This window comes from Pyxicephalus adspersus, chromosome 1, assembly GCF_032062135.1.
Source record: "Pyxicephalus adspersus chromosome 1, UCB_Pads_2.0, whole genome shotgun sequence".
Lineage (NCBI taxonomy): Eukaryota > Metazoa > Chordata > Amphibia > Anura > Pyxicephalidae > Pyxicephalus > Pyxicephalus adspersus.
The window spans coordinates 133,552,795-133,578,582 of NC_092858.1; the positions used below are offsets into that span (position 1 = coordinate 133,552,795).

General features: G+C 36.4%; 2 protein-coding genes across 3 annotated transcripts in view; one reads left to right on the top strand and one right to left on the bottom strand.

The window, feature by feature from the left end:
* The window catches only part of ASMTL (acetylserotonin O-methyltransferase like), an 86,497-nt gene extending 82,302 nt beyond the window's left edge, over nucleotides 1–4,195 (top strand). For both annotated transcript variants that reach the window (XM_072427652.1, XM_072427660.1), the window contains 4 exons: nucleotides 36–153; nucleotides 937–1,080; nucleotides 3,123–3,245; nucleotides 3,333–4,195. In XM_072427652.1, coding sequence (XP_072283753.1) covers nucleotides 36–153; nucleotides 937–1,080; nucleotides 3,123–3,245; nucleotides 3,333–3,538 — 591 coding nt within the window. In that variant the 3' untranslated portion in view covers nucleotides 3,539–4,195. The remainder of the gene's footprint in view (nucleotides 1–35; nucleotides 154–936; nucleotides 1,081–3,122; nucleotides 3,246–3,332) is intronic.
* A 9,620-nt stretch (nucleotides 4,196–13,815) lies between these two features.
* On the bottom strand, nucleotides 13,816–25,051 carry LOC140341818 (granulocyte-macrophage colony-stimulating factor receptor subunit alpha-like; the record flags this gene model as incomplete). Its single annotated transcript, XM_072427707.1, is given in 7 exon segments — nucleotides 13,816–15,332; nucleotides 17,220–17,301; nucleotides 18,502–18,640; nucleotides 19,958–20,088; nucleotides 21,000–21,175; nucleotides 22,011–22,131; nucleotides 24,931–25,051. Coding segments are annotated over 6 exon segments (696 nt in total), but the record flags the coding sequence as incomplete, so codon positions are not given.
* Nucleotides 25,052–25,788: the final 737 nt, after the last annotated feature.

A 25,788-nucleotide genomic window follows, 5' to 3' on the forward strand; every position in this document is an offset into this window, starting at 1 on the left:
TTTTTTTTTTTTCTTTTTTTTTTGTTTACCACCAGGGACCAGAATTCAAGGAACGTTTTATGAGGGTCATACATTGTATGCTTAAAATAACAGCACAAGATATAGTAACAGCTTTTGACCTTTCCAAGTACGGTACTGCATGTGATTTAGGAGGTATGTTTTATGTTCCCTGTACCATCCATGTATTTTATACATGATTGCAGTTGAGCTTTTATGAAGTCTGTTGGTGCTTAAAAATGTGAAGGTTATCCATAAAGGTGTCAAAGTACTGAGTCAGTTATTCTTATCTGCATGAGTGAATAAAATGTTTAGCCATTTATTTATATTTATTTTTAAGTATGAATGTTAGAACAAGTTACATTTCCGTTACTGTTTTTTAAAAACTATTTTTTTTAAACTTTGTTAAATGTTTTTGAACTTTTTTTTGCCAAAAGAAAAACCTCTTTTAGAAAACTGTATAGCTGGATTATATAATTGCAGCTTTATTTGCTTGTTGTATTCTAATGCTTAACTTCCTATGTTTGTACTGCTTATTCTTACAGTGCAAACAAAAATGTTTGCACTGTAAGAATAGTGTGGTTATGGAAATACAAAAATACCATTTAAAATGCCACTCCTGCAATATATTACTTTGCTGAACATACAATATCATCTTTTATGGTTTTGGAGAAAATATGTAAACAATTATAGTTTAGAAAATATGGACACAGGCCTTGCATTTCTTGTCGTAATGCACAGTGGTTCAGGTATTGCAGTTACTCTCCCGGAAATGTTTATTTTTGAATGTGTTACCTCAGCATTTTTATATTTTATGGGTATTATGCCACAGGATTAGTATATATAATAAAATTAATGCTTTGTATTAGTCACTACTTACGTCACTTTATGTGTGGCAGTACGTATTTGCCTAATGGTAATTATTTTTCCTTCATTAAGGCTGCACTGGCACGCTTGCCCATGAATTGACTTGGACATACCCAGAGATGCAAGTCTGTGTTTTTGACCTTCCTGAAATTATTCAAAATGTCTCTAAATTCCAGCCTGAAAAATCAGACTCCAGTCGTATAATTTTTACTTCAGGTAATCGTTTGGTTTTGTTTTTTTGCTTGCAGATTTCTATACTACCGGTCATACAGTAATTATATCCCACCTAAATAGAAACTAAACTGAAAACTTGCACAGAAAAAAACACTTCCCGCAGGGCATTTCGATCCATCTGGGGATGTCCTTCATCAGGTCCCCCATTGTCCCACATCCGTCCCGGAGCCGGTGCTCCAAGCGCCGCCATCTTCTGCCCTTCTTCCGAGCTCTTCATCCTAAGACACCCGACCCAGGCGCGAGATCGGGGCCGTAGGATGAAAACAAAATTTGCCGATCTTACTGCGCATGCGTGAGATTGGCAAATTTTTCTGTTTGCGCGAAAAGGCTTCTTTTGCTCATGCCCGAGATGCTTGGGCATACGCAGAAGGAGCACCCAAGGCTTTGTGCTCCCATTCATTCTCGGTCGCTTGTGTTGTTGTCTACCCTTTTATGTAAAGTGAATTTCTGAGTTTGGGTACGCTTAAGGTGTTTTTGTCTTTAATCACAATGGTTTTGTTGAGGACTGAAAAGTAAGGCGTTTGATGTTGTTTGTGATTGTTATTTAAGAATAATAAATGTGAATGTGTGTGTGTGTGTATGTGTATATATATCTATTTATTTATTGGGAATTAATAAATCTGTTCCATTTTTTTTTAATACGCTATAATAATTTATGGTATTGTAGATAAAAGAAATATTTTGTTGGAAAATACATTTATCTTATGCCTAGATGCTGTGCAAGTTTGGCAGAATAAAACAATACATGTATTTCAACTGTGTATTTAATTGATAGCCCAGGGGCATTTCCTACCTTTCCAATCCACCTTTGCAGCACATCATTTCCCCAGCATTACAGGTGTACTTTTAAAAGATTATGAAATGTCAGAGAGTTTAATAGCAAAATATCCACAATTTATTTTGCATGTCTGATGTGTATTCCAAATAATCAGGAGAGGAAGTATTTGCTACTCAGAAAAAGGAAGTTGAGTAACTCTGCTTTCCTTAACCTTACAGATGTTTGCTTTAAAAATGCAACAATACCGATAAAGGGAGTAGACATTCTAATACGTCTGTGCTGTCTGTAGACTGAGTATTTATTATATTATCTGCTGAATCCTCATTTGCATCTCTTGTATGAAATACTTTTCTGCTAGAACAGGTTGCTTACTTGAAACAAATGTCTGTTCATGTAAAGGGTACTAAATTTAACCATCCATAAATCATAAATATGTGTTGTATTTTTTGGAGGGACCACTATCCAAACTTTCAATGAAATTTGCTTAAAATAAATTAGCCACACACTATCTACAGAAAAAGTCTGAAGCAACAGGTGCCATTTGATGTCTTTCTTTGCAGTTTTAGTTACCTGATACATAGATACATGTATATTATAAATTTTATCACTCCCCTGGAACTAGTATACAGCCCTGGTCTCTGAGAACAACAGATTCAATCTATCTCTTCCCACAAATCCACAGTTGTTTTATTTTTTGTTTCTTGGCAAGTTTCTTTAAGATATACACTCTTTAGTATTTCTCTGACAGCAGTATATTTTGTATGGTGTGGCTTACACAGAATCAGAAGTTGCAAGGTTTATATGAAAATCCTGGCTCTCGCACTGGAGTTGGACAGCATTGGTCCTAATGTAAAATGTTGCTTACTGTAAGATCTTATTAGTTAGTACATTTTAAGGACTTAACCTTAGATATGCAAAAATGCATAAAAAAATTGCTTCTGACTCCAGGTACACAGGCGTTATTTCTAAAGATAACAGATACATGCCAGCAATTGGAAACAATATACCAGTGTCTCAACTTAAAAAAAAAAACAATAAAATGCCTCTGATTACAGGGATTAGAAAGAATGATGTTGCCAGTATGAGCAGTTAATGAGTGAGGATTTGTTTTAAAGTTCTTTCACAGCTTGTTAGGAGAATGTTTAAATAGTTTATTTTGCTTAGATTGGGCACACAGACCCTCGCCAACTCTCTCGGATTTTTTGTTGGCTTCTTGGCATTACTATACCTGTGTCTTTTGTTACAGGTAACTTTCTAGATGATGCTCTTCCAAAGGCAAACCTGTACATTTTATCAAGAGTCTTGCATGATCTACCTGAGGACAAATTACACCATCTTTTGAGGAAGGTATCAGAAGCTTGTAACCCAGGTGAGAAACAGATACTCAAATTGGTTTAAACTTTATAACAGTTTGTTATATATTTTATATTTTTTTTGTGTGTTTTTTTTTTATTAGGCATTAGTGCTCTGCTTATTGCTGAAATTGTCTTGGATGAAGAAAAGAAGGAGCCTAGAGCACTTTTACAGTCAATAAGCATGAGTGAAGGAAAGCAGAGAAGTGGCACAGAATACAAGAAACTTCTGGAAAAACATGGATTTAATAGTGTACAAATTAGGTACACTGGCAACCTATTAGATGCAATTCTGGCTGTAAAAAGATAGGTTTTTAGAAGATTGTACTAATGGAATACCACACCTAAATATTTTACTGGAACCCAACTGCCTGCTATGCCCTATTAAAAAGCAATCTGCTTCTAAACCTGCATTAGATGAATTTTCCGGGACACATGCAATGCAGAGCTACCCATTGGCTCAAAGATAAAAACTTCACATAAAGTCACCTGCTGGCCTAAAACCTTAACTGGTCACTTTAGATTTCATGCCAGGAGTATAGGCTGTTGGGTTTTAACGTATATATAGCTATCCCTTTAAAGGGACCCTGTTACCTTTCCTTTTAGGTGTTAGTGCTCCCTAATAGGTCACTCACTAATTCCCACTCTCAAGTTCACCTCGGGTAAGATCTACTGTTGGTACTTTTTGAGATGGACCATGCCATTGCTTCATCTGTAAGGCAGTGTTTGTGGCTGGTACCCAAGTGGGGCTCTGACAGAGTGGGTAGGTGGTGAAGGAGTGCAAAGAGGTGAAAATACCTTGCTATGGGTTTAGCACCATAAAGCAATTTCACTATGTTTTGATCAGGCAAATACCAAACCCTTTTTTATTGTTGTATATAAAAATAATCTGCATCATTGGATACAATTATCTTTAGAATACAAATAATAGTCATTAAAAAAATTTGTTTCTTGTTTTTTTTTCCTCAAGTCATACTGCTAAAAAAATGTTGGTATAAATCTTATGGCTCAGTTTTTTTCTTCTGTTGGTTTATAGACTTTTAAAGTCACTACTACTGGTAGGCACCTTTTAAAGCAATGGTCGCAAATCTTTTGGGAAAGGCGGACCACTAAATTTACTGGCTCCGTACAACGGGGAGCCGGATGTCACTCAAAGGGGAAGAAACTTCCCCTTTAGTGACGTCATGATGCCAGAATCCGCCCACTCTCCCATCACAGGTCTGAGCCTGCGATGGGAGACACAACCTGCCCACTGCTCTGAGCCTGGCATTGCTCTGAGCCTGGCATCAGTACGGGAGAGATGATCTGCAGCTCTGGCCGGTGCGCCCCCCAGCGGGGCCCTTCTCCTGACCCTGCTAAAGTACTACCAGAACACAACTTCCTATCTGTACAGTTCTGGAGCAACATGTGCAGTGAGCCTTCCATTGTCTTCTGCAAACTAGTTTTTGAGTTTTAGATGAAATTATTCTAGGATTTTTGGTTTTTCATTGGTCTGTTAAAGCTATTGAAAAAGTGAGTGTATCCGAGAACAAGCAGGCCTTTAACAAAACTACTTCACTCTAAATAAAGAAGTATCCCATCTAGATTATAAGCTCTCCAGGGCAGGATCCTCTCCTCCTGTGTCACCGTCTGCATCTGTCTGTCATTTGCAACCCCTATTTAATGTACAGCACTGTTGGCGCTTTATAAATCCTGTTTTATAGTGATTTCACTTGAAGTAAAAATTGCTGGTTGAAATTCTATATTGAATCCAAAAAATACTCTAAAAATAAAAAAGGTATATTTAATTTGAGCAATCGGCCATCTTTAGATACTGGAAGTATTTTTAACCCTCTAGTTTTAAAGCATTTAAACTCATAAACAGATATAATAAAGCACATTTAATGATACATTGAACTGACCTATAGTGGGCATATAGGAATAGGTCACTCTTGGGGCTAATGGTACAAAAGGCCAAAACTGGCTACTTTACATAAATATAATAATAATATTCAGTTTTTGTTTGATGACCAGTCAAATACTAGACCAAGTAGGAGCATGAGAATGTGGGAGGTAAATACTTGCAGTAAATGCAACCATCAAATGTCTTTTTTGTTTTTCCTGATAGCTTCACAGCATTGTATTTTACTGATCCAAACTCTCTAGTTCGGTGCTTCTCATACAGGGTTCTGTGGAACCCTATGGATCCTTTAAAGAATGGTAGGGGTTCTTTGAGCAGTGAACAATTTGTGCCTCACATTTCTGTTTAAACACTAATGATCTTTTTGTCTGTAAGGATGACATTCTTCCTATAGGCCAGCAATGTAAGAGGCATTCTCTCTACTGACTACCAGGCTAATGTAGACTAATGTAGCTGTGCATTAGGACCTAAAAGGTATTTCAAGGGTTCCTCTTTGTTAAAAAGGTCAGGAATGCCTGCAGTAGAGCTTATAGCTGATCTTTTTATATATATGTTATTTTTAATTTTAGAGAATAGAGGGGTAAGCCCAAAAAGTAAAATGTTAAAATTTGACCCCATTACAAGAGATAGGGAGAAATTAATGGGGGGCACGTACCAGGGACTGTTTTCGAAGATAGGGTTTCCCCTCACTCTGGGACATTAACTTCCTGGTGTGTCTCTGGCATAGGAAGTGTAGGGCAGTCCCCCCCAAAACATCATAAAATAAGATGGCTTATGGAAAGTGAAACCTTCCCTACTGCTAGTAAAGTAAAAAAAAAAATGCCCATACATACACTTTAGTAAGCATTTGAATAGCAGGTATGTAGATTTAACATTAAGAACTATTTTTTCTGTCCTGGTGACATTTTTGTTACTGGGGCAGGAAAGTAGTGGGATTTTTTCCCATAGTGTTCAGCACAGAAGAATCCCCACCAGCTCTATCCAAACTAAATTTAACATTTTGGCTAGACATACACGTTATAATCCCCCATCAGACATAAGCTGGAAACATACTTTTCAGTTTTTTTCCCAGATGCATTTTTTATTGAAATTATTCAAAACACATGTCACCACAAGCTTTGCTATGCATTTTATCATGCATTTCCTTTTTTTACCGTGGAGAATGCAAAACTGTTTTATAGCTTTATGTGTTTTTCTATTTAAATCGATAGAAATTCAGGTTAACATGTAAAGTGCATTACAACTCATTTTCATTTCTCTTCATTGGTTACATTTTTAAATGTATGTATGTATATTATAGTTAGTATATTAACTTATATTTGTTTATTTCCTAAAAATGCCCGACTTGGACCTTTCGGTTAAGTTCAAACGTGGCTAAAACAAGCGTTCAAGAACGGCAGCTGACAACTTACCAGTCACTCAGCTGCCCCTACCATTGCACTGGTTCCTCAAGAACCATGGCGTGCACATGGCACAGTTGATGGCAGTGTCATCAGTACTGCTCACTGCCATCTACTGTCAAATGTAAAAGTGGTGAGCAGTACTGAACAGCTCGCTGCCATACCCAATCTCTATTGAGATGCTGTGTGTGGGAAGCTAGCTTTTCATTTGAGGAAGTGGTTCACTAGTGTGACAAATCTGTATCTGCACTGCAACTTTACTACTAGTCTGAACACAGCCTTACTTATATTGTATTGCTCAAACAGAACTTCTCTGTAGGAGCATGTAAGGAGGTTGAGTGCTGTCATGAGAATTATCACTTTGTATGCTGGGTTTCTGGCTTACTTGGAAATAGGGGCCATGTCATCTATAATTTTCAGAAGTGATTTGGACATTAAATATTTGCGGTTACACAGACTCTGTTGTAATGCTGTATCTTTGTTTACTGTATGCAACAGTTAATTGTTCAAAAAAGTTTCACAGTCTATTTTTACCTCTCTGCCATTATGGTGTATAGAAGCCAACATGTTGGCAGTTTCCCATATAAATATATTAAAATAGATTTCTGGGCATTTTGCTCTAATTGCTTTAAAAACCCTAGAGACAGTATGTGGAAATAAATGGCAGATGTTAAATCCTATTTTGATCACTTGAATAAAAATTCTCACATATCTTCAGGCATGCCACTATATACAAACTACTATTATGGAGCTGTTTTACCTGCCAACTGATTTGCATTTCTGTTAATCAACCCTGAAATTTACACAGCAGAGTTCTTTCAGGCAAGGCAGCAGACTAAATTTTTCTCTGCTGCAGTTCATCAACACTACAGGTCTTCTACCTCTACCTGCTCTGTGACATAATAATGAAAGAAAAAGCATAACACTCACTAAACAAATCTCGTTCACTACTCTTGTCTTATTGGCATACTATGATTATTCATTGGTCCTTTATGCTGCCTTACCCAGCAAGAGCTCTCCTGTACGGACGGAGATAGCAAAAGCCTGAACCAAGTCAAATTTAAATACTTGCTGTACTTGTATAATAAAAGAAAAAAACATTTGTAGGATATGTAAATAAAGACAGAGCTACATTAATTATGCCCTCTTTTATCTGTCAGAAGTCCAGTTTTTAGTTTTAGAAACATTTCAAAGATTTGTTTAAAATTTACCTTAAAATAATTTATTCAAAGGTTGCCCATAAACAGTACCACCAGCACATACTTATAACACCTAGAATACATGCTAGACAATGTCATCTTCTCTGACTTTAGGTTTGTGGTTTCCAGGCTTTTCATTCACCCCTCCTAATTTCTGCAGTATTCAGGTTTTCACAATACCAAATATTTTTACAAATCGATAGGTTCATATACACAGCAGTGTATGTCCTAATCACAGATGTCCCTATCCTGACCTATCAGGTTGTGTTTGTTAACTTCAGACCTATTTACAGCTAGTTTGTACTAATTACGGGAAATTAGAAAGAGAGTACCATATTGCTTTCCACAAACATACTACTTATTGCCGAAGCCCAGAGTTCATGGCATATAGAAAGGGAGAAAAGAAGAAGAGGAGTTTCTTTTTGATTTAAACAATGAAGTTTAATTGTAACATAGTGGTGTTTTAGGTTGGACACCTTGTAGGGTGACCACTAACTATACAAAATTTACCTGAGCTATAATATTGGATGAGGTGTAGCAATTCAAATTAGGAAAAATATAATAATGATAATTTCAAGCATATTAAAAGCAAATGTAGAGCAACACAGCCATGTCAACTGACGCGTTTTGCCAAAAAGCCTTCATCAGGGGAAGGTAGAGATTTGTACTTATACATGCAAAAACAAAACAAACATTATAAACATTTTTACAAGTCATTGATATTGCACACAAGTGTTGATACCCAATAAAAGTAAGTAATTCCTAAAACAATATCCAGTGGTTACAATTATTAGTTATCAAATCATATGTGGATAATTGTAGGAGGTTCTTTATTCAAAATAAGTCTTATAAATCAGAATATGTAACATTGTCTAAGATAAATAGATTTAAGTGTTTTCTTTCCTCTCTATCCTTCAAACAAAACACTCAAATCTATTTATCTTAGACAACATTACGTATTCTGATTTATAACACTTAATTTGAACAAAGAATATCTTTTGAGATATCTTCATCAGGCTTCATACAGTTTTGGAATCTTACATATTAATACACAAATTTCAGAGACGCAATGACATTGGTATTCCTGGCATTGCTAGTTCAATGGCATTGATCAGTGCTGTGGATATGTACAAGGATAGTGGATGCAAGATGTCCCATTGTACTAGGCTGTTTGGGAATGTCTTTCAATAAATTGTTTTAGGTTGGATGGTCTACTAGGAGATTGGTTATTCCAGGAATGTTTTTTGAAGTCTTCTGTCTTTGAGCAGAAAAGGCTTCAATCCTTTTGTAATATTTCCTAGGACTTCTAGGCATGGGTTATAGGAAACCAGTGGCACCCAAATATCCTTTTTAGTCTGTTTAAATTTTCAAATTTCTAAAAGACTTAAGGGGGTGTTTATTGCTTTTGTTGTCAATAGATTATATCACTGCTTTATAAAACCTGTGGTTTTCCAGTTGCGTACTTCTGTCTGTGGTTTCTGAACAGATTAGATTGTATGTTATGGTCTTGCTATAGATGTCAGCTTCTGTGAGTGCTCTGTGGGTTTTCTTGTTTATTCTTGTTCTTTCTGTACATATATTACTTTGCCCGGGAAGTTTTATTTCTGTTTATTTGTTTGTTTTATTTATGTCTGTTTGTTTTATTTCTGTGTGTTTTAGTGGAAGTTGTTGTAGTTTAGTGGAAGTTGTTGTAGTTCCTGTTAAAAAAATAGAGATTGTATTTTCTTTCACTCCAGATAATCTGAACGTCATCAAACTAGATATCTAGGCCATGTTTTAGAGGCATATGTATAGGAAATCTGTCTTTATTTCAGTCATAGAAAGACATGCATATTGAAGGGACAAACTGTAATCTTTCCCTCTACCTACCCAAATTAAAGGTCCCGCCCAAATGAAAACTATATATGACAGCAGGGAATTGGCATTTCTGGCCTTTCTATCCAGAAACCCTAGATACAATATATTTTAAGGATAATTGCATTAAATCAGTATGCTTGCCAGACCACTATGTTTTTTTTTAAATAGAAATGACAGCCATCCTATTTCTCCCCACCCACTTGTCCTTTAAATGAGACCTGCATAAAGGTCGTGTATGCTTTAAAAACTTATTGGGCAAAAATCCAGTTAAAAATATTCTCAAACTTTTTCTCAACTTTCTTTATTCTTTTTAAGCTTTTGTTTGTTCGGGTATTGTTCAGGTATTGTTATAGTTAAGAATAATAATTCATTTATAGGAGATAGAAAGTATGCGAAGGACACTTCCTATTACAAAAGATATTTCAATAGGGTAGTTTTAAGGTTTGTGCCAGCCTACACACTGATTTGACAAAAGCATTGAACAGTATAGTGAAAACACCGCTTGCTTTCTTTAGGAATTTTTGTATAAACATATAAATTCAGTCAGAATTTGCCAATAAAGCAAACTGAGAAAACAAAAAAAATTTTTGAAAAAGTAACCCTGAAAGCTGTCGACACACTGAAAGCTATTACGTCATGCAGTCAGCGTCTCCATGGAAGTCTGCCATGGAGCTCAGTGTTTAACGCAGAGTTTTTAAGCTGGGTGGTAACAAATTGCGGGTGGCAGACCCTGTATTGTGACCCAACTTTTCAGTAACCACCCAAAAACTGCCAGGCTAAAATGGGCTGGTGAGAACACTGGATCTGGTGGTGAAGATGATTGCGCCCATCCATGCAGCGATGACGAGTCCTAGATCTGTCATCACAGCAAGACAACAGCACAAGGTAAATATGTGCTATAAACTGCAATGTATATATATATTGTGTATATATATATATATATATATATATATATATAAATATGCTGTGCGTACTTGCTGAATATGGCAGAAGCTCACCAACAAGTTTAGTTCTGCTTTAATGTATCATGGCATGTTAAAGGGGAATTATATGCATTAAAAGATGGCAGCTGCCACTGCTGATTGTATGAGCTTCAGCCCTACAGTAAAACAACCATGGTTCCCGTAATTGGAATGTGTGTTAATGGAAATATTCCTCCCCAACACTACAAAATCCAGAAAACTTTTAAAAGTTTGGTGCCAGAGAATAATGTGCCACAGGAAGTACAGTTGATAATACCTTACAGTTTGTAATAGGACTAACAGTGTTGTACTAACATGGAGGAACCCCTTTGAATTAACTTTCAGGTCTTCAGGGAACCCCAGCAATAATTACTATTTCCACAAGTACATTAGTGTGTGGGTCATTGAGAAGAACGTCACCCATCAGATAGCCAACAACATAATTGATTTCAGTGATAACTGACCTGAGAGTCTCAAGGACCACCTATCAACCTCTGGAGGAACCCTAGTTGAAAAACACTGGTTTACACTGTAATCAGGGAAAGTTAATGCATGCTTGGGGATCTATTAGTCAGTGTTTTCACCCCAAATTCATACACCCAAATTTCACATAAGATTGATAGAAAGTTGTGTAAAATTGGGGGAAATATCATAGTTATATTAATAAATAGACCCCACAGATTTCAGGTGCATGTCAGGTGATGTGCATTATAGTAAAGGTTTATCACTTCACACTTTACACACCACCTTACAATTCTTAGTTCATTTGGGTGTGTGGGGTTGCATGTGACCTCCTCCAACAAAGAACTGCTTGTGCCTGGTAGCTAATGATCAGGCCCCAACACTGTCACCTCATGGAATGGTCAATGACAATAAACCTGTGTGAGCTCCAACAGTGGATTGGCTTTAAAACAGCGGTCGCAAACCAGTGGTCCGTGAAAAGAAAATTTTGGAGGTCCATGGCCCTGGCTGGTGTGCCCCTGCTGGGAGGAAGCACCAGTCAGAGCCATGCACCATGTCCCTAGTACGGATCACAGGCTCGGAAGTGAGTGGGTTGTATTTCTGGACACAACCCGCCAACTCTGTACACAACCCCCTAGGTCTGAGCCTGCGATGGGAGAGTGAGCGGGTTCTGGCATCATGACGTCGCTAAAGGGGAAGTTTCTTCGCCTTTGAGTGACACCCGGCTGCCCGCGCATTCGGGGACAGGCTGTGGTTAATACAAGCAGGTGTTCGTAGTAGTTTAACAGTATCCTCTAAAATGCCAATGTAACTATCAGCTGCTAAGTAAAACAGATTTAAACTTAAAAGTTAAAAAGCTGCGAGGAATCAGGCTCCTTATTATAGAAGAGACATTCTTAAAACGTTTAACTGCCTGCCTAAAAATGTATCTAAAATGTACACTGAGGGACGCATGCAGCACAGTATATATTTTTAGCATACCTCAGAGCTGCAATGAATGAATTTCTATAAGCGGGAGTTGTGTAATTCCAGACTGGTCAATGAAGGTGGCCCCAAGATCCTGAACACAGAAAAAGACTGGTGAAGATATCGGTGTCGCCAACGGTGTGAGTGGAGGTAGGTTTAGTTCTGCTTTATTAGCAGTGTTTTCTTGGTTACATTGAATATAGAATATGTTTCCCTACCTACAGACAACAAACAGACTTTTACTATGTCTTTTTTATTTTAAGGCAATGTATCTACAGGCCAGTAGGTACATCCCTTTTCTGTTTTAGCACAATGGGAACATGACTTGTCCAGGAGTCCTTACTGTGGTGATTGTTCCTAAAAAAATCTTCCGTAAGAGGTCATGTCAGACGTGTTTTGGAAACCACCAATCAACCAGTAAAACTAACTGTGGTATTTGTAATAATATTTTGGGAATGTTTCATCTGTTGTTGATGACTGAACAGTTTCAATTCTGCAATAGTAAGAGACAGATGGCTGAAGTGTTTACATTGCTACTTAGGTTAGATTTAATTCTTCTTACATTTTCATGATGATCTGGAGATCAGAAGGAATAACAGCCACAGGCTCAGCTCACATTCTTCTATTTAGTATTAATATTATCCACTATTTATATAGTGCTGACATATTACACAGCGTTTTACAGTCATTTCACTAGCTGTCCCTCAAAGGTGCTCACAATTTAATGTCCCTACCATAGTCATATGTCATTAATACAGTCTATTGGGAAGCCAATTGGACTAACTGCATGTTATTGGAATGTGGGAGGGAAACCGGAGTACCCGTAGGAAACCCATGCAGACACAGGTAGAACGGGCAAACTCCATTCAGTGTCCTGGCCAAGATTTGAACCAGGGAGATTTGCAGCAGTAGAGAAACATCATGAAGCAGAACAGGGAGAACCTTTATACTACAGAGAAGTGTACAGTAGGACCCAAGTTAATAGGGCTGGCTTGTAATTTGTGTATGTTTATAGTGCAGTTCTGTGTGTAGGTTGTGAGTAGCACAGAGCAAGGTTTATAATGTATGTATACAGTGTACATTTATTTATATAATGCAGGACTTGATTTTAGTACTGAGTTGTGTCCCTTTTATGCAGGAGTGTAGGTAGACACATGTCATTAACATTTACAGAGGTGACCTTATGTGGTATGTTGTCAATAAAAAATAAATATGTTCCCCTTGCCCCTTCTCTTAAAGCCCCCTTTACACATTACAAATGACAACATGCGTGACACTGTGCAATGCAGTGCAAGCCACAGTGGGGGAATAACTTGGTCTCTGGTGGCTGTATAAAGTAGCTTGCGTTCACTGATAATTGCCACATTGCAATTCCTGTAAAACGTGATTCACAAGCCTTATAAACAAGATGTTCTTTACACTCCTTGACCAAGTTAAATTCTCCTTCATTTGAGTCTCATATTTGTGTGTCATATGTTGACGTCCAACACCCTGCATCTCACAGAGGGGGCCACATAGGCAGTGTTGTCAGTCCAAAAAGCACAGGACAAGGCTGTTAGGCCAAGTGCTGACTAACAACCTACAGTCTTCTGAATCACTAAATAAAACGCCATTAACCACATCCTTCAATAAGTTTTCCACTGTAATGCAAGCAGGCACAGCACACATGGGAGTGGTAACTTTAAATTCTGAAATCTGAATTGAATTGCGCTGTGTAATATGCTGGCGCTATATAAATCCTGTTTAATAATAATTCGCTGTTTTGAATTCTGTGGCAGTGCAGCTTTGTTGCCACACCATCATTGGATGCTGCAATAAATTGCATTCACTGGTGGAAACAACAGGTAGTTTAGAACCTTATAGTCTAACAGACGACTGTAAAGCGTCCTCACAATATTCAATATTTATTTTGGGAGGCCACTGACTTACTTTTTGACTTACTATGGGAGGCCATTTGACTTACTAGGATATTATGTTTTAATTAGATGATTTGGTAATGCAAGTAATAATAGTGTTGAGTTTTTTCAATAATAAAATATAAAAATATTGAAGATTATAGACAGGTTCACATTTATAGCAGAACCCAAGAACAAAAAAGCTTGTAAAACATATACAGCTGTGGGTATGACCCCATAATTCTTTCAGCATGTTCAAGAAGAGAGAATATAGATATGCTTCTGAAAATGCTGGTTACTTTGGTTTCATGGTACAAACCCTCTATAATTTAAAGTTTTTATGTTCAAAAATTAAAAAAATTGGTACAAAAACAACATAGAAAACTTGCAATAAATGCACATTTGGTACAATATATAAAAATAAATCAGAGAACAACAATTATATAACATCAAGTATGTCTGGGTACATAAACTTGTAAACTAACTAAATGCTGTTAAACAGACTCCTGAATACACTATTTTAAGGAAACTGACAGGGAAGAAATTCTGCATCAAAATTGTCTCCAAGAATCTAATCACTTTGCTTGTTATGGGTCAGTGACTCCGAAAATGTTGAGCAATAATCCTCATGTTTCTGTCAGTACATTTTTCTCTTGAGTTATGACTATATATAGTTTTGGGCTTCAGTGTGGCCTTTTTGCTGGACAATCTCAGTAACTGCATTAGCATGCTGGAATACCGGATCATTATTATGATCTGTATGTTAGGGGAGAAGACATATAAAAGTGTCAGGTCCTATAACTTGCACCGACATTGCCATGATTCCCTTTACCATGCAGACATGTACGAAGAGCTCTATGCCATTCTATACATTTCTACCTTAAGAGCCGATCTCTGTGATAGTTCTAGGTTTAATAGTATTTCCCTTTAGTAAAGTGGATATGTCAGTATTATACAGTACATTTGCCAATCCTAGTAGTAGTTAGATCCATTTGAACATGTTTTGCAATTTTGAAAACATTTAGCTGGTTTTCCATGGAGCTTCTTTAGTTTTTAGATGAGTAGTAAAATGTCTTCAACATAACAGAAAGAGTACAAGAGAATGTTACTACCTACTACTACCCATACCATGATCTATCTAAATGAGAATCTTGCAGTCTACACCTGTTACCTGTTAAGCAACTCCAACATTGATTTTTTGACTGGTAGAGTACTGCATGCCACCAATGTATATGAGACGAAGGTGAGAACTGTACTTGGTAGGTATTGATAGTCCATGCGTCTCCCTTTGTGATTTGTATAAACCGGTAGGAAGATTTGCATTAAATGTTCGTAAATAATTTAGAAAATTAGTTTTGATCAGTTATTTTTTCTTTGCTTATTTTTTTTCACAGTAAGTTATCCTTGACAACAATAAATTCTTCTGTTTCAGATTTTGAAAGATTTGGAGAAAAATCAATGTTCTGTTAAAAAATAGAAACATAAAACAATGAATTTGTGCTTTACACAAACAGAACTTTTATTTTTTTTACTAATGCAACATTCACTGTATAGTAATTTTGTAATTGCAAAGTTTTACATGCTTGCTATTTCAAAATTTGTATTTTCATAGTAGGTCATCTGTGTATCCTTTGAAAGGTGAAAGTTTTTAGCATTTTGACTTCATTCTCTTAGAAAAGTGAAAATTCACGTTGCAAGAGATACATGGTTTATTAAAAAAAAACAATTATGTAGTACTATAAAATAGGAAGCCTCTTTATAAAATGAACAAACATGTCAACTCTGTGTACATACTGCACATACCGGACAAGAAAGTCCAGTCTTGGATTACAAACCAATCTAGTTTTTAAAGTAGAAGAGCTAGAAATTTTCAGTAGCTAGGGCTAGGTACACAGATGCAATAATTGTCGTTAGAAAACGTATGACTAACGACAGATGAACAATTATGGACGAATATTTTGAACAATCGTATTGTGCACAATTCTGTACATGCTGTAACGATACGATCGCTCAAATATAATCCACCAATATTGTACACACGCTAGATACGATCCTTTGAACAATGCAGGAAGTGACAAGTAAAGGAGAAAGTGTACTGCAGAACCATCCACAATCACTGAACAACCATATACACAATAGATTGCGAACGATCACTGAACAACCTTATACACAATAGATTGTGAACGATCATCGCCCAATCAGACCTGCCGAGATGGTCGTTCATTTCCAGCGACAATCCTTGCTCATCAGCGTCGTTGTGCACTTTTTTTGCTAACGATTATCGGGAAATCAGGCGTTAGTCATTAGTTTCCAACGATATTTACTGCACGTGTGTACGCAGCCTAAGACTAGCAACAGTAGCCTATGGATAACTATTAGTACAGATTTCCAGTAACTTACTGTAAAAAATCTTATGCATTGATGGAAAGCATCAATGTGACCTCCACTGGCCACAAACATTTACCTAATGCTGGTATTTGAGAAGATAAGTTTCTGTTGGCAAATTTCACTATAGATTAGTAACATCTCGCTCATGCTTGTGTTAATTTTTAGCGTAAGGCTATGTACACATGTCAGATGATGCTTGCCCAGTATAAATGGTTGGGCTTGCCTCGGACAAGAATCTGATGTGTACAAAGGTTGCTCCACATCGTTCATGGATCCATCAGGATGGTTCCATCAATCTGTCGGTTTGACAACAGATGATAAAGGACCACTGTAAAGGGAGGACAGCACAGCGGGGTGCAGCTCACTCATTCCTCCTCCTCCCCTCTCTATAGCAGAACAGTCCTGTGTACAGTGCTCATTCATTCATGAAAGATTGTTTCCCAACAACAACAAATGAGTGTGTGTATGTAGCCTGTTGTAGCCTAAAAAAGTATGTCGCCTAAAAAAGTTGTTTTTACCAGCCACTCTCAACCAAGGATCTGTGAAGCCTTGGGGTTTCTCCAGTAGTTTCCAGGAGTTCCTTGATTTGTGGCTGATGGACTTTCAATATGATGGTGCCTGCATAGTTCTGGAGCCAACACCACTGGGCAGAGTCAGCTGCAGTAAGCCAGGGATGTTTTTCAGCTTTTACAGCTGTCTGTAAATATGGCATTCTGTTTATTTCTGTAAGGGGGACATTTATTCTACTAGCAACCCATTATGGTTATAGTAGAGTATCCTGACATATGAATATTATTTTAATGGTACCTCAGAGGTTGAAAAAAAGGTTGAGAAAGGCTGGTACAGACAAATATAGAGAGAGATTAAACCAGTAGTTATTGAGTAATGTGCTTCAATTACATATTAATAATGAATTCCCAACAGCAGGCAAACTAGCAGATGAATTTTCATAGAGATTTTACCTCCATATTCATTTTGCAGTCTTTTGTAGATTGTAAATAATTCTTTGGCTCAGGAACTCGTGGAAGGCATACATTCACAATCCTAAATGATAGAAAATAACATAACATATATAATTGCTATACCAGTCATTTTGTAATTAAATGTCATTACAATCATTAGATTAACCCTTTTGTTCCTGTAACTAGCTATTTATTTATAAAATGAATATTTCAATTTACAGTAGTGAATATAAATTTCACCAAACATTCATATAGAAATTAGATCTTAGTGGTACATTAAAGCAGAACTAAACATATATAAGAAAGTTAGGAGCAAGGAGGTTCCTTATTGCAGAAAGGACAAGCTTTGTCAATTCTGCAATCAAATATACTTACCTACCATTGCAATTTTTTCATAGTGAACACTAAGAAGCCCCTGTTTATATCTCTGTCTGACACTGGGTATATAAGCATGCCCCTGTATGGCGGGAATGAATGCATGCCCATGTGAGTTACAATATTCCGGCCTCACCATTCAACATGGTTAAAGATATAAAACCTGGTGAAGATGGCGGTGTCTGCAATGGAGCAAGGACTGATGTGCAATAAAATGTTCTGAATTAATGCACATTGTAAATAAATAGGCTGGTTATGCACCCTAACATGTTATAAAAAAATAATACAACATGCTTTGTCATGTGGTTGAACATGCTATAAATGCAATGTGTTGCGTTATTGTGGTGTGCCGCTATTCAATTCTAATGTCACCACAACATGTGTTGTTCAATTTTACTGCTTAATCAATCACTGTCATTTAAAACACATGGAAATGGGGGATTTGACACTTTTTTACAACAGTGAACCACAATAAATGGTACATGATTTGCTGTTGCATGTGATAAAGCATGCATTTTCTGTTCATTCTTTTTAAACTTTCTCTCCCTTTTTTGCCTTCTATTGGTTAATATTTTGTAAAACTTGTTCTTTGTGTTTTAACCTTAGCTGTTTTAAACTACTGTGTAAGTATGAAAACATTGTTTTAATATATTTTGTATTCAAGTATATGAAGCTTTACGTAAAACTTGTAAGAAATTCTTCCAAAAGAAAACCTTGTATGTCTCCAAAAAAGTATTTAATAATGTCAGTATCATAAGTACCTCTACTAATTTCTACTGATCTATATATTTAGTGCTGACATGCAAAGATTTTGAAGTCTAAATTCTCCGGCTCTGTAGGTAATCATTTGGTAACACTGGTAAAGGGTACATCTACTATAGTAGTATTGTATACATTTTAATCATACCGCAGTCTATCCATTCACTCCATTCTCCCCAGTTTGTATTCATGTCACATTCCTCTATTCCTCTGGCTCTAATTCTGATTGAGCATTCCTTTTCTAAATTTGAAATTGTAAATGGATTGCTTGAAGCGTTATATGAGTCCTGAAAGTCATGAAAGAAATGTTAATGTTTTCTAGGTAGAATGTTGCCCATACAAGGATAAGTCTACCCAGACAATGTTCACTTGATCCACCCATTTAGCAAACCTTTACAAGAATTACAAAGTAATTTTTGGGATTGATTGGTTAAAATAGATCTTCCATCTGCTTGTGTCTCTTTAAAATAAGACCAATGGCACCATGGACTACTGGAGCAAAGCAGTAATTATTTAGAAATGATCATTCACCTTTTGTTTTTGATATTGGGTTTCCCACCTAACCTGTTAATGACACATGGTTGGCCTGCAGGACATTTTGTATGACCCTTCTTCCACTCTGTCAACACTTGTTTTAGTGTTTGGTTTTGTATGTTCCCTATGCTTAGAAAATAAATAATTGGACAGGAGGCCAACAGCTATTTAGTGGAACAAGAAGACCTGCCATCACTTTTTGTAATTTAAAGCATGTTACCATGCTGCCCAGCATCCTAAATATAGGAGTGGAAAACAATGTGCCATTTCTAAGTCCTCTAGCATGGGAAAAAGCCCATGCTAGTATTTATTTATAGTGATGCAGAAAGTATTAAAAGAGTATCACACAGGCTATATGGCAGTGATATTCTTATGCCAGCCACTAAACATTTTTTGAAAAAATATATAAACTGCCCTTGGGAATCAACATACAGAGGAACAGCCCAAGTCATCAGCTACAGTAAATCACACCTGGGGGCAAATTATGGAAATCATAAAATGGGCATGTATTTCTTATACATTTTGCAGTTTATATAATACAGATATCCTTTGCATTAATAATCACCCACCACCACTCAGAATGTTTACCTTACCCCAACATATTGGGCATTATGAGAGCAAGAGAGCTCAGGTGTTCATCATGATTGTCTACTTTCTCCAGTCTTGGAGAGCTTTGATAAATCAGGCCCAATGTGTTTGTAAAATAGCACAGAAGATGCTGGAGCAGGCTTGGGCTCTCCAAAGCCTTTTTTGCCCACACATTAACCTTAATATTGGTTGGTAAAGTAGACGACTGCCCTTCCAAGACCTAAACTGGGCAACAGGTGACTGTGGCCCAAAAAAGTCAGTTATTTGTATTTTTCCCAGGGAAAATCTTCCACCTTTTTGTATAGTTAGCATAGTTAGTAAAGTGATTAAGCCATAATTTGTCATAAATAATCACTATACACTGTTTTGGATTACAATTATAAACTGGATGCAAAACATTTTTAAGTGTGTGCTTCATTTTCAGTTTCTAGAGTAACAATTTCACGGATGGGAAACTGGAAAGCATTTTATATTTTGCATACCTTGTTCTTTTCAATGTTGTATGTGAAACACAAGTCAGATACATACTCCTGTGTTTGTGGACTTTCCCAGTATATTGTAATGCTGTCTTTAAAAGATGTAATTGAAATGTTTCTTGGTGGACTGAAGACTTCTGTAACATAAAACATAAAATCCATGTTTTACTGTGAACATTAAAACTATGAGCCTGATTTATTAAAGCTCTCCAAAGCTAGAGAGGATACACTTTCATCAGTGAAGCTGGGTAATCCATCAAACCTGGAATGTATTCCTTCAAAGTAATTTGCTATTTTTTAGCAAATTTTGAAGCCATTTTTATGTCATCTGGGAAATTTGTATTATTATCCATTTATATAGTACCTACATATTATGCAGGACTATGCAGAACCCATAGACATGTCAACAACTGGTTTCAGAGGAGATCACAATCTAAATTTCTATACCATAGCCATAGAATAAATTCCTTAACATAGGCCAATGTGGGAGGAGGCCAATGAATTTACCAGAAGGTTTTTGAGATGTGCCAAGCAAGGGAGCTAATCATGTACACACAGGCCGATTTCTGATCTGATAAAAGTTTTCAATCTGAAGGGAAATCAGCAGCTAATCAATCGTAAGGGACTGATATGTAGGTTTCCAAATACTGTATAAATCAATAAATCAAATGTTTTAGGTAAATATTGATCAAAAGTCCATAAGCCATTTTGTGTGTATGAACCATCACCTTGAACTGGGTAATATTTTTTTTATCATTCTCTATCTGCATATTGTACATGTGTACAGTGGTTTGGGACTTGCAACAGGTCAACCACTAAATTGAAAATCAATCAAATTAGTTAGTCAAGAGCAAAACTAACAGTAGATCTGCTTGTGTGTACCTAGTAACATGTTAATGTTTCATACTGCAACCAAAAGCTAATTTATTTCTAAGTAAATGCACTGAAGCAATAAAAAAAAACATATTTCCAATATGAAATTTTTTGATGCTAAAAATGTACAGCTTTATCATCATAGTTTCACTAAAACATTAATTGTATACTTTACCTATTTCTGAAAGCCTAATCGTTTTTTCAAAACTTTGTATCCCAGGATCTGACCCTTGTAAAAAAATAGTTGCATAATCAAAAAAGTTTACGCTCAAGTCATGAAATGTGCAGGCACCAGTCTTTGTTTGGAAATGTCTTTCGTATTGTTGACACTGTACGATATAAGTTTTTTGCCTAGGGAAACAAAACAGTTTCAATATTAATACAAAACATATATTTAAATACAATTTAAGTCAGTTTTAACTCCTTGGTCTTGTTATCAAGTTCCCTAAGTTTCATAAATCAAAATTTACTTTAGTACAATGCTTGATACAGGCCATATCTGCTCACAATCAACTGGACTTGTTCTTGTAATGCTCTCAAGCTTCATCAGTTCTACCAGTGTAGGAAATACCTCAGCCACATCACAAACACTTAAATTCAATTTCAAAGGAATATCACACTATAGATGTTGAGCTGTCAAAGAACAGGAGGTGTGAAGTTTGTTGAACCTCCCTTTTCTATTAGCATACTTCCATCCTTGGTGTCAGGAAGTGGGCATAGATAGCAAGGATAAGTAGGTTAAATGTGACTAAGTACTAACTAGATTGACAATGGCCTAGAAAAATGGGAACCTTCACAGACATAAAGGATATAAATTTTTTTTGTGTGCCTGAAAACAAGAAGTAGAATTCTTCTGGTAGCACACCACTTTTGGTGAAAAGCAGGGCCCAACATATTTTGGTGGTCAGTATAATGAATGTGCAATTTTCTATCACCTGTAAAGGAAATGTAAATGTGCTTCACTTGAAATAAAGCTGTTCTAGTTACTTATTGGATTCTACAACTAAATAATGCCCACATGTTACAAAAATATTTAAAGGCGGAGCAATTTGGTGATCTAAGGTGACAATCTGCTTACCCGCAGATTGGCTGTCATTCCAGGTCCCAGGAAACCAACTCATTCATTTTCAGCCCAAAAAGAAATATAAAGTATTATTATACAGTACAGCCCAATGCAAACACATACCTGAGAGAAAGTATGTATGAATTAGTATGGGGGGCATTTTTGCCAAACGTCCATGTACACGTCATTGACGATGTGTTAAATACTCTGCAAGATACATTTTCTGCTGCAGTCCCAATTCTTTCTGATTTGTATAACACAAAGTAATTACCATGTCAGAAAACAAAACTATTAAAAGCATTGGTATGCAAAAAACACTATAAGAAAGTCATTTACTACTGTGTGGGGAACAAAACCAAGTTGTGAGAATAACTTTAGTAAACAATTTTATGGCTTTTTTGCGGTAATAAAATTTTTTACATTTATTAATGTGGACAAAATGTTCTTATTTTTAAATTGTCTCTGAAGCCGGTACAAAACAAATAATTGTATTACAAGTGTATTGTTTAATGCAGTGTAAACACCTGCATTTGAGAAGACATTGGGTCTGATATAATAAAACACTCCAAGGCTAGATAGGATACAGTTCCATTAGTGAAGCTGGGTGATCCAGCAAACCTGGAATGGATTTATCAATTGCTAATTAGAAAATGTTTTTGATCCTGGACCAGATCCATTCCAGGTTTGCCAGGTCACACAGCTTCACTGATGAAACTGTATCCTCTCCAGCCTTGAAGAGCTTTATTAAATCAGGCTCATTAGGTTTCTATATTCTCTGTAAAGCAAGGCTGGAGTGTGAGAAGAGGAAACAGTACAAGAAGCCAATTAGTTCATGTACTGACAAAAACATGATAAGTAACCAGGAAAATAGATCCACTAGTTCCAAAACAGTTCTGGAACAACAGGCTGGAACAAGTCCAGATTCACCTGTATTTGGAGGAAGATGGTTAAATCGTGCCAGTTATCAGACTAAGGATATCAATGGGGGAAATATCTGGATTGAAGATAAAGTTTGTAGAACTACTTTTACAAAAATTCGACAAACAGGCACACACTGAGCATCCATGCAAGCCAGGGCACACAACCACTTTGTAAAATAAAAATGGCAGCAATTCACCACCAATTTATAGCTAGCTTTTAAAGTAAGGTGCATGTGTAAGAGGGATTTTAACAGAACAAATGTTACAAACATTTTTAATCACACCATAAGGTTTTAAGTTTAATACATTTTCAAATACTACATATTGCCTTTGTGAAGTATGTCTAAGTCCATCTTGGACTATAAATAGCAAAGTAGAGATTGGATCAGGTATGCTTGGAGGCCACCTATGCCTAACTAAAAGTGTAGGGAAACTTCAAAAGTCCAGGACAGTACAATGGCAGTTAAAACAGGTATTTGTGACTGGAGAGTCTAATACAGGGGTGTCAAACTCAAATACTCAGAGGGACGAAATTAAAAACAGACCAAGTCACGGCCACAAACTTAGAAGATATTGAAAAAAACTATTAATCTCCATAAGAAGAAACAAGAACACATGAGAAGAGTATGCAGTAATATGCAGTGGATTGATCCAAATTATTTAGATCAATCCACTGCATACTATTCTCATGCGTTCCTGTTTCTTCCTATTGAGAATAATTGTTTTACTTTGCTAGAGAATGAATTGCTGCATTCATTTGGTGTCACATTGCATTCTCTGGCAAAGTAAAACAATTATAATAGCAATACCTCCATGATAATTCCTGATAATAATAAGTCTGATAATAAACCTGATTATTGAGCTTATCTGTCAGTATAATCTCTGCGGGGTTTACGCATAGGCTGCTGGTCAATAGACACGAGTGATGCTGCTGCTACAATTCCCGACATCACTTCCGCCTCTAAAATAGGGGGCCACACATAGGCAGAGAAGTGGCTGGTCTAGAGACGCGAGTGATGCCCAGAATTGTAGTAGCGGCATTGTACTTGCGTCTATAAAACAGTAGCTTCATATGAATTGCAGCTGGCCTGCTGTTACTACAGATTGCAGTAGGGAGCGGGCCATCTGCAATTCATGTTAAGAATTCTTTTGGGGGCCAAAAAAAGGACATGCAGGGCCGGATTTGGCCCAAGGGCCACAGTTTGACACACCTGGTCTAATGGCTTCCTGCAGCATTTTACACCCCTTTCTTTGTGTGTTTGTCTTTCTAAAGATGATTTGATGTAAAACAACCAGATGGTTAAAGACCTTACAAACGTCATGTGTAAAAAACAAATTGGTTATGCCCAACCAAGCTAGAGCTAATAGATCTTTAGGCTACATTATTTCTAAATTCAGTTATACATACAAACCATGTCTACTCCATTTGATTAAGAAAACCCCATGAGTGAGCAAAGAGTGCTTATGTCTTGTACAAAAAGTGCAGGTGGAAAGAAGAAGTGGGCACATCTAAGCAGCACCCTTAGGTGATTCAATCAGATGTACAAGTACAAAGATACATAAGGCAATATAATGTGGCTGATTTAGTAAAGCTCTCCCAGACTAAAGAACATACACTATCATGGGTGAACCTGAGCTATCCAGCAAACATGGAACAGATCTGATCCAGATTGAAAATATTTGCCAAACAAATTGTGGAAATGTATATGGATAAAACTAGGGGCTATGGTATGATCTGAAATCTAATTAGTGGGAGGCTTTGACATATAATTGCCAACAGATTATGTTTTTATTTTAGAAACATTTTCATTGATTGTTATCTAGTTATTTGGCATAGATGTACTGAACTCAAAAATGTTAGTATTTAGCATATGAACGAGGGTCATTTTGTCTGCATGCAAAGCATTTTAAGGACATTTAAGCATTTTTTCCATTAACCCTAATAATTAGTTATCACATTTTCAGACAAAATAACTATTTGCTATGGCAAACGTTTTGAAACAGAATTGGTTCATAGAGAAAACATTTACATTTCTTGTAGTATAAATAAAATAATTTAATATCTGAAAACAATTTATTTCCGTATAGTACTAAACATCATACATTATTTTACTTTGTCTTACCACGCATTATACATTTCTCTGATGAAAGTTGTTGGCATTCATCTTTGTCAATATTAGGAATCACCTTCAGACAAACAGCTGGATGTGTTCCCAAGGGTATTGTCATGTTACATTTTTCTGTCTGCAGAACAGTAAACAATGGTTGTTACTTTTTTACCACTTCAGCTATACACCTCATAGACCAGTGCAATTTTTAATGTTTCTTAAAGGATAAGAGAAATTTATACATCTCATTTTACCTTCTTTGAGGGGGTGTAAAAATGTTGTTACTGTAATTAAAATACTTACATTTTTTCTTAAATACATTTTTCAGAATATGCATTTTTATTTTACTTATGTTCTATATTGTCTTAACACGCTTAGTTCTCCATTTATAAAACTGATAATCTGACATTCCATTGTGGGAATCTTCCAGGTCCACGATTTCAATAGCAGTAACTGATTCCCACCAGGGAATGTTTAAGTGCAATGTTTAAGGGAACAAATTCCGTGTTTAATAAATAAAGCCCTTATACTTCTGGCACGAAGCATTGCAAAGTTTACTCATTTATTTTGTCCTTTTTTAGGCTGGGTCTACATGAATGGTTTTAAAAACGCATATAAACGTTCCTACCATGTTTATATGTGTTTTTATGCACTTTTACGAGCGTTTTAAAGCTTAACTTTAAAATGCTAAAAAAACATAAACCCCTATGACACAATTCTTACTGATAACTTGCGATTACTTGCCGCGATTTTTATTGATTACTCCCAAAGCCCTAGAGGTGCTGTGACATGTAACACATACTACAGCTCCTCTAGGGCTGCGGGAGCAATCAGGGGAGCAGAGCTGTCAGCATAGTAAAGCTCTGCTGATTG